Below are 24,139 nucleotides of genomic sequence, written 5' to 3'. Positions count from 1 at the left end.
AGTAACCTCTGTATACCTTCAGTATATCTTGTGTACCTGGAGTAACCTCTGTATACCTTCAGTACATCTTGTGTACCTGGAGTAACCTCTGTATACCTTCAGTACATCCTGTGTACCTGGGGTAGACTTTATTGCCCTGTAGTTACCCGTTGCCCAGCGTTTAAATGCGTTGCCCCTGCAGAATGCCCAGCAGTAAACCATGTTGCTGTTTGACTCACCAGCTGCTGTTAGGACCAGAGGATGAAAGCCAAAGAGAAGAATAGAAACAGAAATAGAAACTGGAAGATAAAGAAGTGGAGAGTCAGTGGAAAATCACAGAAAGCAGATTTACATCCTGTCAGCTTTTACAGTGTACATGTGTTGCCAAGGTGATGGAATGAGCTGTTGCTAACTGTACATGTACTTGTCTCCATCAAAAACAAGAATTCATTGTGTTTCTATTAGCCCGTACCTTCTCTTCCAGCTCTTTAATCTGTCGTTTCTGTGCTTCTATGCATTCCTCCAGCTCCTTGTTCCGCTGTCAAACACAACCCTCATGTCAATAATGCACAAAACAAACAGTTAAATAGTACCTGTTGTTTAAAGGTGTACCAGTTGTTTAACTGTTTGCTGGTTGTAGGTTTAAAGGTTTCTGTTTTATGATTGGTTTGCAATGTTGCAACACACATCCTCCAAAACACAGTTTCTTACAATAGACACACATGATCAAGAGGCTCGTCAAAGGCAACACCCACACAAATGAACACACATACACACTAAGTAGCTTTAGTAATACAAATAGACCTCAGGTAAGCTCAATGTTTTTGCTTACCATTGCACTGTAATTTGTCTGAAATTATTTGTATTTCATTGAGTTCACAGCAATAGTTTGCAATGATAACTCTACTGTAATTCTACTTTTCTTTGTTTATTTTGTTTTGTAAAACAAAATACTTCAATGGCAATTAAATTAAGTTTCTGAAGCCTTTCTACTTCTACATGGAGAAGCAGCGTTCAGTTTTTCTGCTCCACATATTCATATATTCATCAATTTCCTGCATTTCTGCATTTTACTACTGTATTTTATTTCTTACACTGTTTTTTAATGTTTTAATGCAATGAATGTTCTTGATTGTTTTTAAATGTCCTTTTCTTTTGCCTTATGTTTTGATGCTTTTAATGGTTTTATGTGAAGCACTTTGAATTACCTTGTTGTTGAAATGTGCGATACAAATAAACTTGTCTTGCCTTACTTTTCTATTCATTGAAATGTGAGTTAATGAACTGGAACGTATTCACTGGTCTGTATGACTAAAATAAAAAGGTATACAAAGTACTCAAGAAAGCAGAGTATATAAGTGTGTTGTTGCTACTAAATTGAAATGGTGCTTGTGTCTCCAATTTAGTTGGAAAAAAGACAGTTTGAAAAACAGATTGTTTGGTTTTGATTATAGAGCTTCATTTTGACATAGAAGTGAAATTGTAGGACCTTCATTATTCAGTTTACACATAAATTATTTGCCGGGTGTCTGCAATGGGTGTGATATTCAAATGTATGCTGATGATACAGTGATTTATGTGCATGCAAAGAACAAAGAACAAGCTGCACTTAAACTCACGTCCACAATGACAAATGTAACTAACTGGCTTGCAGATTCCTGCCTTCACCTGAATGTTAAAAAGACTGTTTGTATGTTCTTCACAAAGAGGGCTTGCAAAGTGTCACCGGAGCTAGATGTTTATGTTGCTGGTGAGAGGCTACAGGTAGTGTCAGATTTGAAATATTTAGGAATTTTTATTGATTCTAATCTCGCTTTTAAAAAGCAGGTAAAACATGTGTCAAAGGTCTTAAAATTGAATCTCATGAATTTTAGATATATAAGACACTGTCTACCCATGCAGGCTGCGAAACTGTTTTTTAATGTGATGATTGTCCCCCATCTGACCTACTGCTTAACCAGCTGGGCACAAGCCAGCAGCACAACATTAAAATCTATTCATATTGTCCATAAACAAGCCCTAAAAACACTTGATAACAAAAACAAAGTCATCATCACTGCAATATTCTCATCAAACACCATATCTTGAGTTGGGAGAACCTCATTAAATTCACTTATGTGTGTCTGTTTTTTTTTATTTTACATGGTATGGCCCCGCATCCACTTAGTGATTTTATTAAACAAAACAAAGCACTCAAAGCAGCAGACAGACCAGATCTGCTTCAAGAGGTGATTGTGTCATTTCACATAGGTCAAGCTCTTTTAGAAAATCTACATTCTCTGTGAAGACAGTCACACATACGTACAAAAAACACGTACAAAACATTCAAACATAGCCTTAAGGAATGGCTTGTTGCCAATCAGGCATGCAAGCATTGATGTGCTGTCTGTCCTGCCTGCTTGTTTTGCCGATATGTGCATTTGTCTTGTTCAGTGTTGCTATTTTCCATTTTGATGTGTACGTTTTGTGCCTCAGTGTTATATATGTGCTTGTAAGGCAATGCAAGGCAAGTTTATTTGTATGGCACATTTCAACAACAAGGCAATTCAAAGTGCTTCACATAAAACCATTAAAAACATCAAAACATAAGGTAAAAGAAAAGGAGATTTAAAAACAATTAAGAACATTCATTGAAACATTAAAAGCAGTCATTGAAACACTAAAAAGCAGTGTAAGAAATGAAATACAGTAGTAAAATGCAGAAATTGATTCATATCCTTGAATCTGGTTCAATTAAAGGCAGCAGCAAACAGAAAAGTCTTCATCTTGATTTATTAAAGGAGCTGAGGGTCTCAGCAGACCTGCAGCTTTCTTGGACTTTGTTCCAGATATGTGGAGCAGAAAAAGACTGTAGGTGGGTTTGTTCTGCCTGACGCATGCTGCAGCCTGTTATGTCTGCTCTGCTCTCGTGGCTTATGTACACTTTTCTTTTGCTTATATGTGCATTGGTTTCTCTATACGTTACTGTCTGTTTATCTATGAATTTTAATTCCATTTTAATTTGAAATTTTGTAATTTTAGGCTGCCTTCAAACATCTGGCCGGGGACAGCAGATGAAAATTAGCCTCTCTCGCTAACTCTGGCTCACTTACAGTTTGACCGTTGATTGGTGCATTGTCCCTGCAAAATAAACAAAATAAATATAATCTAAATTGTAAATTAAGTTTTAACTACATGAGCCAAATTCAACAACAAGTGTGTTAGCAACAGCAAAAGAAGGTTTAACCTTAGATTTCATGGCATTTAGTGAAGAGTAGTGGTTATACATTGAATCCAACTAAATATTTTGTTTGAAAGTTAAGCTGTTGTTTAAATGTTTACTTGTTGTTCAAATGTTCACCTGTTGTTTAAATGTTTACCTGTTGTTGATTAAAACCTCTTTAACCCTAGCCCTATTTTATTTGAATAATTTTGATGTTATAATAAAGATAAGGATTTGTTCAGATGTGTAAATATCAGTGTATATGTTTCTGGTTAAGAGTAAATGAAGATGGCACACAGCTCCAATTGAAAAGTTTCAGGTTTGCCTGAAAAGAAAGCACTAAAAGCATGAATATCTCTTTTGAATGATGCTAACAAAAGTTTAAACCTCTCCCAAATCATAGCACAAGTGATCAGTCTCTCTGCAAATTTTGACTTTGATGAAGTGAAACAGAACAAAATTAGAGGGGTTTTAGTACAGAGAGGTCAGGCGAGGTCAACCAAATTGTAATTTTGGAATCAGCTGTTCCATTGTAATTGTATATACTATATAACTATATATTGCATTTGTTTTATCACGAATAGTGTTGAATACATCCAAATACAGCAGTTTGGCATCATTTTGAGAGCCTTAATCCTCTCTGAGCCTGTTTCTGTTTCTGATCCATGGGACTTTCTCGTCTGAATTCCAGTTTCCCTGACTGTATGTAGACTTATTTCAGCCTATCATTGGTCGATTTCAGTCAATGAACCTTCCTTTGACGCGCCAGAGTCCATAGAATTGAGCCGGGGTAACGTGATATTGATTGACAGAATCGTTAGCCAGTCAGAATCAAAACCGCGCCATCCCTCGCAAAGCGTAAAATTCGATACGCCGAAAGTCAAATCCCTAACCCCAGCTCCCCTAAGCTAGATTGACCCCCCTTTCTTCAAGGAAACAGTTCAATGACAAACAGGATATACCTCACACACATATTTTAATCAAAATAACTGGGGATTTATCCGTTCTCTTCACAAAATCAGCTCACGGTGAAAAGCATTTATGATTATTAGTGGTGGAGCTAGTTTGTTGTTCTGGTGCTTCTTTGCTCATAGCTCTGTAATGGTTTCACGGAGAGAAATGAAGATATCTCTGGAATCTGTGTCAAATTCTCGTGCTTTCTGACGTATTGGTTGTCCGTGTTAGCCTTTACCTGTGTTCGTAGCTTTGTCTGGAGTGCGCAGCACGCCAAGTCATGGCGAAAAATACGTGATATTGTGGCACATCTTCTAGTTGATTATAGTAGTTGTGTAGAATTGTGTTTGGAGTGTGTAAAACTGGCTTGCATGATATTGTTGCCAGACTTTTTTTTAAACTGGGTATATAACGTGTGTAACATTCATTATATTCGTTTCTGAAAAGTGCATTCTACGGACACTCTCTTCACCAAACTTTCTCGCTGGAACCCCAACTGGTCCTCGTTGTTTACCTGTTGTATAATGTTTACCTGTTGTTTAAAAGTTAACCTGTTGTATAATGTTTACCTGTTGTTTAATGTTTACCTGTTGTTTAAATGTTTACCTGTTGTATAATGTTCACCTGTTATTGAAATGTTTACCTGTTGTATAATGTTCACCTGTTGTTTAATTGTTTACCTGTTGTATGAGTTGCAGTAATTGCATCCTCTCTCGGAGAATCTGGGCGTCTCTCTCTCTCGACTCACACATCACAGTTCGTTTCCATTGGTCCATTGCTCTCCTCAGCCCGTCCCTCTCTTCCTCGGTCAGTGTTTCAGACAGACGACCCTGCTCCATCTTTAATTCCTCCATCCTGAAATCCTCCTGCTGCTGCAGAGCCTCAAACAACATGGCCTCAAGCTCCAGGATCCTCTGTGTCAAGGACAAACATAAGAGTCAGTATAAATTGTGCTTTAATATAATTATCAGTTTCAAGATTAAAATAGAATACAAACTAGTAAACGTGATGCTGTTGGGGGAAACCCTGTATACCTGAGTTAGTCTTTTTAGCCCTGCACTAAACTTGGTTGTATTTTTTAAATTCAACACATATCTTTAAAAGAAAATCAAAAACAAACATTGTTTCAGGGAGACACTGAGCTGGAAACACTACACACCTCTATGGTTCATGAGCACCTGCTTGTTATGTCTCTATTTCTGCTGCTACTGACCTTATGAGCCTGATCCATGGACTGCTTCCTGTAGTCCAACTCTTCATCCAGGTAGCCTTTCTGTTTACTGAATAGATCCTGGTAAACAACACACAGAGGTCAAATATCACCTAAAGGCTCTGACCCTATCACTAACCCTTCCTGGGAATCAAACAAGCAACTTTCTGTTTCCCTCCACTGGAGGTAAATCCATGTGGAACAGACAATCTGAACCCAACTAACATACTGTTGTTTGACTACATCTGCAGAACAACATGGCTGCTGGGGGTTTGTACAGTATGTTGTTTATGTACACAGCATAAATACAAGCATAAACAATTTCATCATGTTTGATTGATTCTATCTGAGGTTTCACCATGACGAGAAGCTCCTCTGTTGGTTCAGTGTAAATGATCACCAAACACCTTCAAGTGGAACTCATTAGTGTTTTCAATGTTTGCTATGAGGCGTCCTCGAGGCTTTTGGGTAAGATGTTGTTATGTTGTTGAGTTGAGTTTTTACCTTCTCGCTTTCAATATCCAACATCTTCTGCTGCAGAGCAGACTTTGTCACTTCAATGGACTCCAACCACTGACCGGGGAGAGAGACGGGTAGAGAGACAGGTAGATGGACAAAAGAGGTAGATTGTTATCAAGACTGGCAGGAAGTGAAATGTTCAGAGGCCATTTCCATCTTCAGGACCCTTCAGGGGGGCAGACACAAACATCCAACAACATAAACTAAAAACAGAGACAGAAAGAGACTAGATGGGTGATTAAGACAAATAAACATATGGTCACATGGTCCATTGTGTAAATATGGTTCAAACAACAAAACATCATTAAATGATGGCAGTGACCAAATCTGTCCTTCTACAAGTACTCTGACGAACAAGATGAGCTGTGTGAGATCCAAATAGGGTGGAAGGACAGCAGGTTGATGATGGACTGCTGTGTTCAGCTGTGACCGTTACCTTTTCTGCTAGAGTTAGAACCGTCCTGGCCTGGATCACCACCACCTGCTCCTCATTGGACAGATTCTGCAAGAAGACATGCCAACAACATGTCAACAATAAGGAATTAACATGTCAACAACACGCCAGCAACATGTAAATAACACATCAAAAACTCCTCAGCAATAAGTAAATAACACCTCAGCAACATGTAAATAACACATTAAAAACACATAAGCAACATGTCAATAACATTCCTTTGACAGGTAACAACACCTCAGCAACATATAAATAACAGGTCAACAACATGTTAACGTGACAAAAATGCATCAGCAAAATGTAAATAAGATGGCAACATGTTAACATCACATCAACATAACATTAGCAACATGTTAATAACATGTCAACAATGCATTAGCAGCATGTTAATAACACATCAATAACATGTAAACAACTTATCAGCAACAAGTACACTGTATGTATGTTTCCAAGACAAAATTTCCTTCGGGACAATAAAGTATATCTTATCTTATCTTATGTAAATAACACTTCAATGACGTGTTAGCAGCATGTTAATAAGACATTAACATAACATTAGCAACATGATAATTACACATCAACAACACCTCAGCAACATCTAAATAACATGTCAACAACAGCGTGACAAGCTTTCCCAGCTGCACGTGCCCGACTCCACCTGCAAGTGGATCACAGACTTCCTGTCTGACAGGAAGCAGCACGTCAAGCTGGGAAAACACGTCTCAGCCTCCCGGACCATCAGCAAAGGTTTCCCCCAAGGCTGCGTTCTTTCCCTTCTTCTCCCTGTACACGAACAGCTGCACCTCCAGTCACCAGTCCGTCAAGCTCCTGAAGTTCGCGGATGACACCACCCTCATTGGACTCATCTCTGGTGGGGATGAGTCCGCCTACAGGTGGGAGGCTGACCATCTGGTGACGTGGTGCGGTCTGAACAACCTGGAGCTCAACGCTCTAAAGACAGTGGAGATGGTTGTGGATTTCCGGAAGAATGCAGCCCCACCAGCCCCTATCACTGTGTGACTCCCCTGTCGACGTGGTGGAGTCCTTCCGTTTCCTGGGCTCCATCATATCCCAGGACATCAAGTGAGAGCTGAACATCAGATCCATCACCAAGAAGGCTCAGCAGAGGATGTACTTCCTGAGGCAGCTGAAGAAATTCAACCTGCCAAAGACAATGATGGTGCATTTCTACACAGCCATCATTGAGTCCATCCTCTGCTCCTCCATCACGGTCTGGTACGCTGCAGCCACAGCCAAGGACAAGGGCAGACTGCAGCGCATCATTCGCTCTGCCGAGAGGGTGATTGGCTGCAATATGCAATAGCCGACCCCTCTCACCCTGCACATGATCTGTTCATGCTCCTTCCATCTGGCAGAAGGCTGAGGTCCATCAGAACCAAGACCTCACGCCACATAAACAGTTTCTTCCCGTCCAAATTCGGTCTCATAAACAGAGCCCGGGTCCCCCACTGACTGTCATCCCCAGGACATTTCCTTCTGGTCTCTCCCCCGCACATCCCTTCTCGGTTCTTATTTAAATACACTCAACACTTGTACACTACACTTGCATCTCACTTGTTGATAGTCTTTATCTTATATTTCACTTTATTTTATATTTCACTTTATTTTATATTTCACTTTATTTTATATTTTACTTTATTTTATATTTTTCTGTCAATTTTAATATGTTTCTACTTTGCACTGTTGATTGTTAAATGTTATGCACCTCCCGTCACGTCAAATTCCTTGTATGTTCAACATACCATGGCAATAAACGGTTCTGATTCTGATTCTGATTAATGACACATCAATAACACCTTAGCAACATGTAAACACCATGTCAACAACATGTCGACAATATTTAAATAAAACTTAACAACACCTCAGCAACACCTAAATAACATGTCAACATGTAAATAATACGTCAACAAGACGTCAGCAACATGTTAATAACACGTCAACATAATGTTAGCAACATCTAAATAACGAGTGAACAACATGTAAATACCATGTTACTAACATGTCAATAAGTTGTAAATAACAGGTAACTTAAAAGACATGTCAGCAACCCCTCAGCAACATGTAAATAACATATACACAACACGTCTACAACATGTTAATAACACATCAAGAATATATCAACAACATCAAATTAACACGTCAACAATTGTCAGCAACATGTAAATAACACATGAACATCTAAATACCATGTTAATAACACGTCAACATCTGAATAACACATCAACAATGTGTCAGCAACATGTAAATAACACATCAACAACATTCATCAGACCAGTCACATATCAGTATAACAGCAAAAAGATGAGGGGAGACACTGGTTGGTTTCATGGATTAACCACTGCAGAGGAAACAGTGTTAAATAAAAGGAGCTGCTGCAGGTTTAGGTCCAAATAAACAGAACTGAACGAAGAGATCTGCTGCTTCTGATGACAGAAGATGAAGTCCAGGTCCAAATTGATTGACTTTACTATTGAAAACACATACATGTACAAATTAAATTCAACATACACTTACGGCGTTATCTCCCAGAATGTCCAGCTTCTTCATCAACTCACTGATCGCAATGTCCTGAGGGAAAATAATAAACATCATTCAGGAAAACTAATAACTACTCAGGTGAGCTCAGGTGTTTGTAGGTGTATTCAGGTGTATTTACAGGGCTCTTCTTATTTCTCTATTTTGTGCCTCCTTCTCTCCTCGCTCCTCCGGCTTGTGGACCCAAATTCAATCTCAGCGCTTCATTTGGAACAACGTCCCAATTGCAAAATCTCAATAAGAGAGGAGGCGATCCGGAGGAGCTTTAAGTGAGGAAATACAAGGATCTCCTTTGTGGAAGTCCTGTGGGCCACCGGACAAATAAAAGAGGCGAGACCACGACAGTGTGTTCAGATGATCAAACTCTCTGCACTTCACCGTTTGTGTAGCACCTGATATGTCTCTGTTTGAACCACTTTCTTTCATGACATTCATCTTGATATCTTTTTCTCTTAAATGTAGCTTAATCCAATTCATCTACTTTAATTCTGACATTCTCTAGTGTTCAGCATGTGTTTGTATTTCATGTTGTCATATAGACAGAATTTAATGTAAACATATATGTTGTCATGAACACTGTGATGCTTATCTTAAAGAGATCATAAAATAATAAAGAACAGATGATGCAGCTGTGACTCGTCATATTTTTTTGATGTCTATTTAAAATGACGGGTTCGACTCCTCATATCTCTTCCCTCACTCTTCTGCTTGCTTCACCCCGTGGATGGGACTTAGCATGAGGAGAGGCAAGGAAAGGAATCAAGGATGCACAAACTAGAAAATGACAAAGGCCTCATGTGTCACCAGATGTAGGGTTACTCACAGGGACTCCCTCTGCCTCGCAGTAGATTTGTAGGGGACTGAGGCCTTCTGGGAAATGGAGTTGTTGGAAGTTAATGGCAGGTGAGCGTCGCTCCCTCTCCTGAACAGTAAACATGGTTTCCATAGAAACAGGGACACGCGTGTCAGTGTGTTTTAACTTGTTGTTGTTGTATACATCTGTCTGAATGTTTTAACTTGTCGTTGTTTATGTCTCTGATTGTTTTAACTTGTTGTTGTTTATGTATGTTATGACTGTTTGTTTATGTTGTTGTTGTTTACGTCTGTCTTGTTTACCTCAAGCTCTAAGATCCGAAACTCCAGGAGTTCATTCTGATCTCTGACATCCTGGATTTCATTTTCCAGCTGCAGCTCTTCACCTTCCATTTGCTTCACCTGTAAACATCACAAATATACATATATGTATATATATATATATATATGGCTTCCTATATTAAAACGAGTCATACTAATATCTGTGGAGCAAAATGTATGGTTCTATTCCATTAATTCTTCTTCTTTTGTTATTATTATCATTTATTCTTGCTATTCAGTGTCTTATTTGGGACATAGTCATGCTCTGGGTCCAGGAAATTGAAATGTAGTTCCCATCATGCTTTGAGGGATGTAAACATGAAGTATACTGTTGCCATGGACACAGTGAGTTAGCTGTGAGTTACGTTTTAGTGTCCTTGTATTCAAAGTGTCTCAATGATCTGGGTCCACATGGATGGACTACTACAGCTGGATTACTTTGATGCTGAAGAAACATGATCAGTATTTTTTCTGTGATTTTTAAGTGGATTTATGGATACTTATTGCTGGATACTGATATCCTCACACTGAATGATCTCATTGTTTCTTATGTGTTTGCTTCACCTTCTCCACCAGCTTCTGATTCCTTTGATACAATGCCTGCTTCTCCTCCACCCACTTCACATCCTGAGAGACAGATAGACCGAAAGACAGATAGAGAGCGAGACAGACAGATGGACGGACAGAAAGACAGGCAGGTAGACAGCATTGTCAGTAGAAGTTAGATGTTTAGAAGATGTTCAAATCAACATGACAGCAAACCACTAAAAATAAGACTTATTTATTTTTTTAGTTGCTACCCAGGAGGCTTACTTTCATCTCTTATGAGTAAGGCTGGACCAAACAAGCTTTGAGGCTTTGTTCAAGTCATTGACATTTTAATTCTAAATCAACATTAAAATGCTGCGCAGCTTTTTTGTTTTGTTTGCATGTCTATTCAATGTGTTTAAAGTCTTTCTGAACAGAAAACATTGATATTATTAGTATTATAGAATCAGAATCAGATTCCAATCAGATTTGAGCTATGTGTTATGAATTGCTTAGATCTAGTGTTAGGACAGGTCATAATTAATCTCCAATAAAAATCTATAAATTTGAAAAACCCTTGAAAACCCAGGTTTATACCTGAAGTTACCTCGTTAACCCCAAATCCTGCTTCATAGTAATACATATTACTATTAGCATTCACAGTGTGTGTGTGTGTGTGTGTGTGTGTGTGTGTGTGTGTGGGTGTTACCAGTCCTTGTTGTTTCAGTGCGGACTCCAGGTCTGCAACTTTGGTTTGATATTGAGTGATTTCAGTTAGCAACTGCTCTCTGGTCTGTAAGACAGGGAATAGAACCATCAACCTGTTGGCACCTTGTTTCATTATACAGAATGGAACCATCAACCTGTTGGTACCCTGCTCAGGGTTTGAGTCACCTTGATCTCCTTCTCAGCGTCGTAGTTCACTCCGCTCGTCTCCGTCAGCAGAGCGTACGCTCGCTGCAGTGCCTGATACTCCTGAGTCAGCTGACGGTAACGGAACTCCTCCTCCTCGCGCACACACACCTTAAACACACAAACAAGTCAGTAAGACAACCAGTAACAGAACCAGTGAGACCAGTAACGGAACAAGTAACAGGACCAGTAAACGGAACCAGTAACATCCCCCCCCCAACAAACATCCTGTGCTTTAGGACTTTAATGCCTTGCTTAACAAATGGTCAAGTGGCGGCATGGCTGCTGTTTGACTGCTGGTCCTCAGAGTCATCAGAGTCCTCAGTGTCCTCAGAGTGATAAGGGTTAGCCAGCAAAATTAAAAACCTCTCATAATTAAGATGTCTCTCTCCTACAGAAAGTGAACCTTTCAATCAGCTCCTCATCTTTGTAAATAAGCATCTGTCCTGAAAAACTTAGCCCTCTAAAAGACCGCTTGATGTAGAATCGATATACGAGATGTCTTACAATCTCAATCAGTGTCAAAGTCTTTACTATGGAAACGACCTCGATTTTGACTTTAAACCTGCTCCTGACTAACATTTAGGACGAGTCTTAGCGAGAACAAGGCTTAAGATGGTGCAACCAGACCCATTAGACTCTGACCCACCAGAGACCTGAACAGGGTCTAGGTGTTCATGTATCTGTGTGTGTGTCTGTGTTTACATTACATTACATTCCAGTCATTTAGCAGACGCTTTTATCCAAAGCGACTTACAATAAGTGTATTCAACATCGGTATTCAAGAGAACTACTAGTCACCAGAAGTCATAAGTGTGTCTCCTTTTTTAAACAAGCATCTAAGAGCATAAACCAGAGCAGAAGTACAGAAACAAACTAATATGAATACAATAAGTGCAACAAACTAGTACGGCTACAGTAAGTGGTGAGTGGAAGGCTCAGGGTAGTGCTTCTTGAAGAGGTGCGTTTTCAGCCTGATGAAAGATGGGCAGCGACTCTGCTGTCCTGACGTCAGTGGGGAGTTCATTCCACCACTGTGGGGTGTAGAAAGATCGTAGAAAAGTATGAAAGCATAAAAGTATAGCTATTATAAACTGTAACCCTTTTGATTTCAAAATATAACCAGCTCAACATATAGATTGTTTACACTTTTTATAACCATCATAATGTGAATTGTTTTATTTTATGATAGCTGTGATTTAACATATAAACTGTTTAGAGTTAGACACTTTGTTTAAAATAGTCACTTGAGCCTTACAGTGCTTCTGGTTCTAGCAGGATCAAACCAGTTACCACCAGTTACATCCTGTGTCAGCCTAAGAGAGAGGAGGACTCATGTGTGAGTGACACATGAAATGAAGGAGGTGCCGGCCTTAGATCAGCATAAAAAGCAGCAGAAAAACTGAGAGTTTGGGGCTTCTCCCCACCCCAACTAGAGAATGGGAATGTCAGAGAGCTGACAGAAGAAGACCTCATTACAAAATCAGTGAAGGCTGACAGAGAGGAATGCTAGAATGAGTTATTGTAGCCACTGTAACTGTTTCATTGAATTGAAATTGTTGTATGTGAATCTTGTGTGAAAACCAGAAATAAAAACACAGCCTTACATTTAGTAAGTGTCTGAAGCAAATCAAAGTACTCTGGTCCTTTAGAACAGTTTACCCCTCTTCCCCTGTCCGTTAACGGTGCGATAAGACGTGATGACTGAAACATGGAGAGGAGCTTAAGGTAAGTTCTCTGGGTGAAGACTTGGCAGTGTTAGTCATAAATGGTGAGAATATTCACAATAGGCAAGAGTAAAGTATAGACGATGTAGATAACTATTACATACAGGGTGTTAGGGTAACATCCCATTGGGAGCATCTAGGGCATTCGCCGTAAAAGACTTTCAAGAAGACAATTAATTCCGAAATCCTAATGATTTAGCTATGGGGTGAGATAAAAGGCTACTTCCCTGCCTAGAAACGGGGCAGGAGCTGCTCACGCTACACGGGCCAGGACAGAAAAAAGCCGTGCCCGGGTCTCGAAGTGGATGATGACACACCACCTCAAGCTCAACCTGGACAAAACCGAGCTACTGTTCCTCCCAGGGAAGGGTTGCCCGCACCGAGACCTGTCCATCACCATTGATGATACCGTGGTGACGCCAACTCAGACTGCGAGAGACCTGGGTGTGACCCTGGATGACCAACTGTCATTCTCAGCAAACATTGCATCAGTTACACGCTCCTGCAGATTCCTGCTCTACAACATCAGGAGGATTCGCCCCTTCCTCACTGACGGGACGGCGCAGGTGCTCATCCAGGCTCTTGTCATCTCCCGCCTGGACTACTGCGACTCAGTACTTTCTGGAGCCCCGGCGTCGGCCATCAGACCTCTGGAGCTTGTCCGGAAAGCTGCAGCTCGCCTGGTGTTCAATCGCCCCAAGTTCTCCCACACAACTTGCCTTCTCCGTTCTCTACACTGGCTTTTGGATAGAAAGGGTAGAAGAGAAACCGGTCTGATGTGCTTGACATCAGAGGAGTCAAGTGATGGGTTTTTTTCAGAAGGTGGGTGACTGGCAGTCTTGAAAGCCGTGGGAAAGCATCCTGAAACAAGAGATGTGTTGATGAGGTGGGTGAGGAAAGGAAGGAGTTTAGTCGCAACAGATTGAAGAAGAAGGGAGGAGATCAGGTCACGGGAGCATGTGGTGGGGCGGTTAGATGTAACAACGTTGAGGACCTTGTTGGGGGAGAGGGGAGCAAGATAGGGTAAGATGGGGCATGGAGAGGGGAGGGAGAGCTGAGGGGAAGAGCTGGAGAGGGTAGAGAGGGAGAGGGTGGACAGGGAGAGGGGGGCTGAGAGAAGGAGGATCTGATATCGTTTACCGTCTTGTCAAAGAAGTTGGCAAATCATCAGGGAGAAACGAGGAAGTAGGAGGAGGGGGGTTGAAGGAGTGAAGAGAAAGTTTCTAAGAGTTTTTTAGGATTGGAAGCAGAGGTTAGAATTTTAGAGCAGAAGAAAGAAGCTTTAGCAGTAGATAGAGAGGAGGAACAAGTGGAAAGAAGAGATTGGAAGTTACGAAGGTCCTCCGGGAGTTTGCCTTTTCTCCATTTACACTCAGCCTCTCTTAGGCTCCGTCTGTCAGTACGCACTGAGTCCGACAGCCGTGGGGCAGGTGGGGTTGGCCATGCCGGCCTGGAGGTGACGGGACAGAGGTTGTCCAAAAAAGAGGAAAGGGTGGAGAGGAGAAGATCAGGAGCAATATCAGGGGATAGGAGAGAGAATGATTCAGGGTCAGGGAGAGCAGAGGTAACAGAGGAGGAAAGATCAGCCGGGAGAGGGAGCGGAGATGACTACAGGTAGAAACCATGTGGGTAGGTGGAGGAAGTACGGGGGGAGAGGAGAGGGAGTAGTACATGAAGGAGTGGTCAGAGAGCTGGAGGGGAGTGGCGGAGAGGTTAGCAGTAGAACAGTGTGTAGTGTAGATAATATTCAGCTGGTTGCCGGCCTTTTGGGTAGGAGGAGAAGAGGACTGGTAAAGGTCAAAGTAGGGAAGGAAAGAAGAGGTTCTAACTTATCAGTCTGGATGTTGAAGTCCTCTAGCAGGATGAGTGCTGAGCCATCGTCATGGAAGTGCAAGACTAATGTGTCGAGCTCCTCCAGGAACTCAACAAGAGGGCCTGGTGGGCGATACACAACAGCAATGGTGAGCTTGACTGGATAAGTGACAGTCACAGCATGAAATTCGAAAGAGGACGGGGAGAACTGTGGAACAGAGACAAGAGAGTATTTCCATTTTGGGGAAATTAGCAGGCCAGTACCACCACCCCGCCTCGCAGCTCTGAGTACACATCTGACAGAGCTGCAGGTGTGGTGGTGTTTTCTGGTGTGATCCAGGTCTCAGTTAGAGCAAGAAAGTTGAGGGAGAGCAAAGAAGCGTAGCCTGAAATGAACTCAGCTTCCGGCACTGCCGATTGTTAATTCCAAAGCCCCCCCGCCACCACTTGCTCGCCATGAGCTGAGAGAGTAGGATAGATGAGATTAGTGGGGCCACGGCACCTGGGAGTGACCCAATGTCTCCGTGACCACCGGACAGAGGAACGGACAGAAATAGGATGCAAACACATGGTAGTCAATATAAACAGATTATTGACCCGCAAGTACATGCTCGAGAAGTCTTTGCTTGATGAAGTCTAGCTTGAAAAAGTCGCCCTGTTCTCTTTGTTCGCCTGATGCGTCCAACCTCCAGCAGTGCTGAAGGACAGCTACCGACTGATTGCTCATTGTCTGCCAGGAGTGCAAGTCACACCCTGGCACTTAGCAGAGCAATTGACCAGGAGAAACTAAATCACACCTCCCTTACACAAGCAGAAACTGCAAAATTACTAACACTGAAGTGTATATGTGTGTGTCTGTGTGTGTGTTTGTGTGTACCTCGTCTGTTTCTGTATCAGGAGTTCTGTCAGTGTGAAATGACAAAGATGATCCATCAGAGTCCACAGACACTTCCTCATCATAGCCATAGAACGTCTCTATGACCTGTGTGAGAACAGGAGAAAATTACAACAAGAGGACAAGCGAAGAAAAGAGGAGAACAAGACAACAGGAGAACAACAGAACAACAGAACAGGAGAACAAGAGAAGAGAAAACAAGTTTGAAAGCATGATGACGTTCTTACTCTGCAGGCTTTGAAGGTTCGTTTCCTCCTGACTGATTCTTGACGTCTGTGTCTCAGTAACATGTCTCTCTCCTGAAGGAAACACGCAGTTACATCAGTCATTCATTCATTCACTTATTCATTCATATATTCATTCATTCATATTGTGATTCATTAATTCATACTTTCATTCATTCATGCATTCATATATTAATTCATTCAGTCATTCATTCTTTTCATTTCACTTATCGTCATTCATTCGTATATTCATTTAGTTATTTATTCATTTATTTATTCATAAATTTATATATTCGTACGTTTATTCATTTATTAATTTGTAAATTCATTTATTCATTCATGTATTCATTTGAATATTCGTTAATTCATTCATTCATATATTTGTTCATTCATTCATCCAGCCATTGATACATTCATTCATTCATCAGGATTCGTGTTGGAATGATACATTTAAGTCCAATATTAACTCTTTTAGCTGATTTTTGTCTCCTTCAGGCAATTTATTCTCCTGCTCAGTGTTAGTGTCACATTACTTAATGAATGACATCACACACAGTAGAAGTAGTGCTCATCAATACTTACTATAACATTCTTTACATAACCAGCTGTCTCCAGAGCCTGAAAACACAAAGAGTTTTATTTCAATATTGTTACTTCAACAACTGTGAAACATCAGTAGGTTAGAATCTATCAGCTGTGCTGGGTTTTGATAAATCTGTGGCGCTGTCCGTGGTGCTGAAGTAGCGGAAAGATTTGTAATTGTGACTTTTTCCCCTTTCAGTTTCCTCTTGGAACTTTAATATATAACAAGAAAATGCTACCAGTTGAAACTGCAAAACAATACTGAAAATACTGGTGGAAAGTTGTAGTAGCAGTATTAAAAGTAGTAGTAGTAGTAGTAGTAGTATAAGTACCTTGGACAAGTCGTCTATGATGTGCTGTTGCTCCAGAACTTGTAAACGTAGAAACTCCATCTCTCGCTCATCCTGGCTGTAACCATGGTAACTGTTGGAGTGGCTGCGGTCCAGGTCGTTTAAAGAACTCGGTCTCCTCTGAGGACCAAAACAAAAGCTGCTGTTACCATAGCAACTACTGTCTAATACTAATCAATTACTACTCTCATAAGCCAGTGTACAATCATTGCAATGATTCTAATCTTCTCTCCAAAAGTACTTTGTTCTATGTTATAATACTTGTTTTATGGTCAGAGAGACTAAGAATGCCTCAGTGTTCTACTGAACAAAAATAAATAAAGTTTTCTAAACTAAGATGTCAACAAGTCTGATGCCTGTTCCGATGTGAGGGTCAAAGGACAGAGGATTGTAAAGCCCTCTGAGGAGAATTTGTGATTTTAGGCTGTACAAAATAAATTGAACTATTGTTTGACAAAATGACGGATTGACTTGACTGCTGGTTTGACTGTGACCGAGCTCTCAGTGATTACAGGTCCAGGACCGCAGGGTCAGGGGTCATGTTGTGGTCTTATTAAGATGGCAGCCTTTGATTGTTCATTCACTTTTCTGCTCTTCTTCTCTGGTTACATTTACCAAGGAGGAACTTTTCAACATCCAATAAGAACTTGTCCTTTTTGTTCCCAGCTTTTATCCAACTGGAAAATTGTAGTGAACTTTGGCAAGTAAGGGAAAACGGGTTGGAGCACTATTTAAACTGCAACAGCGGGGATTTTGAACTGCACGTCAATACATCTGATGAACAGCTGCTCTCTTACAGAACACTTGACTTGGTAGACCTCTTATTTCAATTTTATTGTTGGTCATTGTGGCTTTTATATATATATATATATTTATACAACCTTTATATTCATTCCTTTAACAATACAGGTCATCATTCACCCATTCACACCCATTCATACAACAACAACAAATTGGTCGCTGACTCTGTGCTGCTGTTTTCCCTCCAATTTGCCTGTCACCTGATCCAGCTCACTTGTGCGTCGTGTCTGTTTCTCCACTCACCCTTTTTTACAAATTGGCATTTTTTCTCCAGTTTTGGCCACATTTTTTGCCTTATACTTTTGAGATCCTAGCTGTTCTGATTTGTGTCAATTGAACTAGTAGTACGATGTCAGCCAACGCGTACTAGACCTATTAGGTTATTGCGTTCCCCAGATCGGTTAGCCTGCTGGGCTACTACTGGCTCGTTTGTTAGCCCTGGGCTCTGAAGCTAACTAACGCCACGGAGACCACAGATATAGAGGGTCTACACACGTCAAACTGAAAACGGGACAGTCTGTGAATCAGCTTCCACCTTTGCTAAATACCTGGACAAGGCTGTGGACTACTGGACCCCAATTGTCCACCAGATCTGCTATGGCTCCACTCACCTCTCCATCCGACTGTGTCAGCTGCGCCCGCCTGGTGGATAAAATCACAGAGCTGGAAGGAAGAATATCCAGGCTCTACAGGATCCAGTATGCCGAGAACCGAGCTACCATGTAAGGTGTCACCTGCCCATCGGGACTATCTAACATTCATACATTCGTAGGCACAGACTACGGGAGCACTTCGGGGTTCAGTGTCTTGCCCAAGGACACATGGAGATGGACTGGAGGAGCCGGGGGTCGAACCTCCGATCCTCTGATTGAAGGACGACCCGCTGAGTCAGACCTGCCCTATTGTTTCACCACTTGTGTACATAACAGTCCTGTTTATTATCGACCTTTATTTGCACAGCTTTGTTGGCCTTTTCCCTAGCTAGTCAAAGTCCTTGTATGTGCCGATAAAGGTGATTCTGATTACCATAGTTACCATCTCCATGTTCTCCTGGGTGACGAAGCGAAGCTTGTTGTCGAGGCAACGCAACGTGAGAGACAGATCCTCGTTCTTCCTGCTCAGACGTTTGTTTTTCTCCAGAAGAGGAAGAAACTGACTCTCTGTCTCTCTCAGACGCTTCAGCTGCAGAAGGCAAAGAAAATACAGCAAATATAGAGAGAACACAAAGTACACATAATGTAGAAAAAAAGAAAGTGCATAAAATACAGAACATATACAATATACATAAAATAGACCTTAGGAGTGAGGACGGTTCTACATTGTGAGGACATTTCTACATTGTGAGGACATTTCTGCAATGTGAGGACATGTATATATATAGATATAGATATACTGTATATATGTTGAGGAAGATTTTGCGTTGTGAGGACATTCAGGCTGGACCTTTGAAGGCTCAGATTTTGTTGGTGTCGGTCAGGGTTATGGGCTAGGGACTGCATAGTGTCAATAAGAGCCATGAGTCTATTTACCATTAACAATTGAAAAAAGATGTTATGTGATGTGTTTGTTACCAGTTCGTTTCGTTCTTCAGACAGCAGAGCATTTCGATCCTCCAACTTCCTGACTACAGCACTGAGCTCAGCGATTTTTAACTGAAACCTGCGCGTGTCCCGGTCCTCCTGAGACTGTTTACACACACACATACACATACACACACACACACAGTTATTCTATTACAGAGGAGTTTCAGGTTCCTGCTATAACTCTTATAAATCATCATGTTCAGTGTTGATGACAGTTTTTGATTAACATGAAAAAAGATGGACGACAATTTGAAAACAAGTGTTTCTTTGAACAAAAGTCAAAGCTACAATATGCACATATGGAGAGAACACAATCACTAAGAAACAATCACAGAGCTTCTGTCATCTCCACAAAGAATACATGTAGCTTCTGCCGAAAGTTGATCAAACAGCAGCTTATGCTCATGACCAATGATGTGCTGTATTCAATGACAAACAGCCAATCACAGAGCTTCACGGTCTGATGTGTGTTTTGTGGTAGTAGTAGTAGTAGTAGTAGTAGTAGTATTAGTGGCATTCATAGTAGAAGTAGAGGTAGTAGTAGTAATTGTAATTTGGAAAAGTTGCAGATGACTTGTTGAGGTGGTAGTAACAGAAGTATTTGTACAATCACCCAGCTTCACAGTATGTTGATGTTTTATTGTAGTAGTGGTAGTAATTGTACTATTTGTACTTTGGAGAGGTTGCAATGATGTATTGTGGTGGAAGTGTAGTATAACGATTGGAACCTTGGATAGGTGATGTGTTGTTGTAGTATTTTTACTTTACTGATAGTCATCAAATCACAAAGCTCCATGGTCTGTTTCAAACCTCATCACACACTCACACTGTTGACTATCAACTCTCTATCGGAAGAAATATAAAGGACCTTCCACTATTTGTCAGATAATGTCGACTTTCACTTTTCACAATGTTTGTGCAATCTTGAAGTGAAAGTGAACAGTGTATGTCGCTGTTTGTGACATCTTCCAGTGAGAATCTGTCACTTGACTTGGATGTCATGAAGTAGTAACATCGGAAGTTTCATCCAGCAAGATGCTGTTCATCTGGTCATGTGACCTCTTCTGCCATCACAGGTGGGGAGGACAGGTGAACTGTGAGCAGTGGATTGTGTGATCCTGAGGACCAAAGGGTTCACCTTTCTCTACAAGGAGTGAGTGTTTGGATGGCTCAGTCCAAGTTGAGCAGTGGTCCTCGTGACTCTGAAGAAGCTGGAGCCTGGTGTGGAATGTGATGACTTCAAAGTTAACATGCTGTGTTTAAATAAATTTCATGCAGTAGGAGCAGGATGAGGTGGAGCTTACGGTGTGAGGAGCAGTGTTAGGGGTAGGGTTAAGGGCTTGACCAGAGTGGTTTAGTCCAACCCTTTGTGCATCTCTCAGGGCTGCGATCTGCTGCTCAGCAGCCTGAGTCTGCAGCTGGAGGCGATGAGCGTGTCCAGCCTGCAGCCCCAGGGCCTTATCCAAAACACTGACAGCTCTGTCCTTCAACTTAATCTCATCCATCTGCATATAGAGAGGTGGAAAGACAGACATGTACACAGGTTAGAGACATACAGGTAGATGTGGTAAGGCAGGTAGGTAGGTAGGTAAGTAGGATGTGATTACTCAGACAGGTAAGGAACAAGGTTAGTGAGACACACAGGTGAGGGGTGGGGCTAAACACAACATGCACAAATTAATTTTCAACAAAGAAAGGCTTGATGGGGGATCTAAGCACAGTCAGACCCCACTCAACTAGAGCCAGACCCAACTCAAATAGAGCCAGACCCCGCTCAAAGAGAGCCAGACCCCACTCACATAGAGTCAGACCCCACTCAAAGAGAGCCAGACCCCACTCAAAGAGAGCCAGACCCCACTCAAATAGAGCCAGACCCCACTCAAAGAGAGCCAGACCCCCACTCAAAGAGAGCCAGACCCCGACTCAACTAGAGCCAGACCCCACTCAAATAGAGCCAGACCCCGCTCAAAGAGAGCCAGACCCCCACTCACATAGAGTCAGACCCCACTCAAAGAGAGCCAGACCCCACTCAAATAGAGCCAGACCCAACTCAAATAGAGCCAGACCCCGCTCAAAGAGAGCCAGACCCCCACTCACATAGAGTCAGACCCCACTCACATAGAGCCAGACCCCACTCAACTAGAGCCAGACCCCACTCAAAGAGAGCCAGACCCCACTCAACTAGACCCGAGGATAATTTGACCCAATCCAAAATGCCATCGATCCCAAAGAGTTAACCAATGCCAGCAGCAGAAGCAACAACATGATTAATTCAATCAAGGTATCAAGATAATCAGGTATTTGACATATTAGACCTGCAGTAGTAAAACCAGACCCAATGAACCTGATTAGACTGAGAATAACTTGTGTTCCAGGTCTGTTATTGGATCCTCAGAACCGAGTGGACCGGTGAAGACCTCTCATACTGGACAAAGCTGACTAGATATAATTCTCCTTATATGAATAAACAGTCTTCCACAGTAGAGATAGTACAACTAATCACAGGACCACTGGTTCCCTCAGTCTGAAAGCTTCTCTTACAATCTGACATGTAACTGTAACATTACTTACTACTTTCCTGAAACAGCTGCTTTCTATTCCTAAAAAAAGACAGTGCTCAGTGTGTAAACACAGATATGTTCTGTATGAGGGTCCATATGTGATACCAGTCTGTTTGACTTTAACAGTCTTTTCATTGTGCCAGTCTGTGTAGTTGTTTTTGTGTTCTAGTTTGTACATGGAGGTCTTTGTGAATGTTATTATAATATTAATTATATATTAATATCACTAGTTGTGACTCAGGTATGTAAGCAGTCATGAGTGACTCGTACCAGTCGGCGTATCTCCCTCTCACAGTCTCTCTTAGTCCTGTTCAGCTCCTCCTGGTGATGGTGATGAACTGATCTCAGCTCAGCTGCTCGGGCCTGGCAGGCCTGCTGTGCCGATGTCAGAGACTCCTCAGCGCTCCTCTTGGCTCCTCTTTGCTCCTGCACCTCCTGCTGGAGGCGGCAACGCTCCGCCTCCCAGCTCCTCCTCGCATCCTCCACCTCTGCCAGTAGAGCACTCCTCACCTGAAGAATGACAGGATGGAGAGTCTGAAACATTCCTTCACACCTGAGGAGTTCAATTATTCTTCACACCTGAGGAATGAAAAGATGAGGAGTCACATCACCCTTTGACACATTGACCATCACATCCTGTTACAGAGTCTGGAACATTGTCTTGGCATTAAAGGAACTGCACTAAGCTTGTTTAAGTTCTATTCATCAGATCGATCTCAGTTTGTAATTGATGAAATCTCGAAGAACACCAACGTTAGTCATGGAGTTCCACAAGGTTCTGTGCTTGGACCAATCTTATTCACCTTATATATGCTTCCTTTAGGCAATATTATCAGAAAACACTCCGTAAACTTTCTTTGTTATGCAGATGATACTCAATTATATCTGTCGATCAAACCAGATGATCATCAAGGACATGACATTGTCAGCTTAGATAAGAGCTGAATGGGGGTGCAGCCATTGAACCTTTCAATGGTCAATCAAAGAATGGTCACTGTTGTCCAAATGTCTTAGTGATGAACTCCTCCTACCCCACCATGTGCTCAAGGCCTTTATAAATCATACACAACCAACACTCTGGGTGCCTTCCTCCTTCAGACTGCATTGCACTCTGTATGATGATTGAACCTTCTCTGCGTAGAGAATAAATACTTTAAAGACAAACTTCTTTTCTCAATGTTTCTAAATTTCAGTATCATAGGACTCACTCGGTACTATTGAATCGTTTTTTCCACCGCAACAGACAGGTTGCTGTGCAGACAGACAGCTTGATGAGCAGACAGACAGCCCCTCACCTTGTCCGTGGACCCGTCCCTCAGCATCAAGCCGTTGAGACGCTGAATCTCTCCATCTTTGATCTTGATAACTCTCATCAGCTCCATCTCGTGTTGCCGTAGTAGCGTCTCTCTGCTCACACTCAGCTCCTTCTGCTTCTCTTCGTGGAGTTTGGTCTTCAGCTCCGTCACGGCAACTGTTGCCCGGTGATGCTCCGCCTTCAGCTCCTGACTCTTCTCTCTCTCCAGGCGGCTGACCTGGGATCAGTTGTACGTGAGTCGTAGTTCTTAGTGATCCCGATGCTACTCCGGGGTTTGTAGTTCTTACCTTGTTCTTTTCATGTTGTAGTTCGATCTGGATTTCCGTCAGTTTGGTTCTCAGCTCCTCATTGGCTGCTTGAAGGGTTGCCATGGCGTCAGGTCTCTCCCCCTTCCCTCGCCCCCCCGCTCCTCTCTTTGACATCACCACCACCAGCAGGCTCCGCCCCCTAAAGAGCTGTCTGTCAATCTGAAGTTTGACTACATCTGGACCTACGAACACACAAATACGCAACCTTTAATAAAGTCCAATGTGACTGGTCGAGTTCCTGGACTTGTTATCCAATAAAATACATTAAGCCAAAGTTACTTTGATTCCTTTGTAATATCACATATTTATATGTTCTATGTTGAAGTACTCACTTCTCGTTGACAGCTATCACACTGCATTCACTTATTTATATATATATATATATATATGTATATTATTGTAACATTACTCTGAGTATTACAAAACAAGTAGTACAACATATATTCAACACGGTAGCGACGGGAATCAGGACAGACACTTGGGGAAAGAGCAGTAGTATCAGAAATAGGACACATAGTGCCATTAGTAGAAGT

At 41.8% G+C, this 24,139-nt stretch overlaps 1 protein-coding gene across 1 annotated transcript; it reads right to left on the bottom strand.

The window, feature by feature from the left end:
* Positions 1-227: 227 nt before the first annotated feature.
* Positions 228-23,720, bottom strand: jakmip3 (Janus kinase and microtubule interacting protein 3; the record flags this gene model as incomplete). The annotated part of the gene is made up of 22 exons (XM_079292878.1): positions 228-278; positions 452-517; positions 4,816-5,049; positions 5,349-5,426; positions 5,850-5,918; positions 6,301-6,366; positions 8,848-8,907; positions 9,698-9,796; positions 9,991-10,089; positions 10,573-10,635; positions 11,246-11,329; positions 11,431-11,559; positions 15,865-15,969; positions 16,110-16,181; positions 16,689-16,724; positions 17,021-17,158; positions 18,875-19,021; positions 19,411-19,524; positions 20,727-20,927; positions 22,254-22,493; positions 23,279-23,515; positions 23,586-23,720. 22 exons carry the CDS (start codon positions 23,718-23,720, stop codon positions 228-230), a joined length of 2,523 nt encoding a protein of 840 aa, XP_079149004.1.
* Positions 23,721-24,139: the final 419 nt, after the last annotated feature.

Source organism: Melanostigma gelatinosum, assembly GCF_949748355.1.
Source record: "Melanostigma gelatinosum genome assembly, chromosome: 21".
NCBI lineage: Eukaryota > Metazoa > Chordata > Actinopteri > Perciformes > Zoarcidae > Melanostigma > Melanostigma gelatinosum.
The sequence above is the reverse complement of the archived record's forward strand: the minus strand, read 5'-3'. Positions and strand labels throughout refer to the sequence as shown.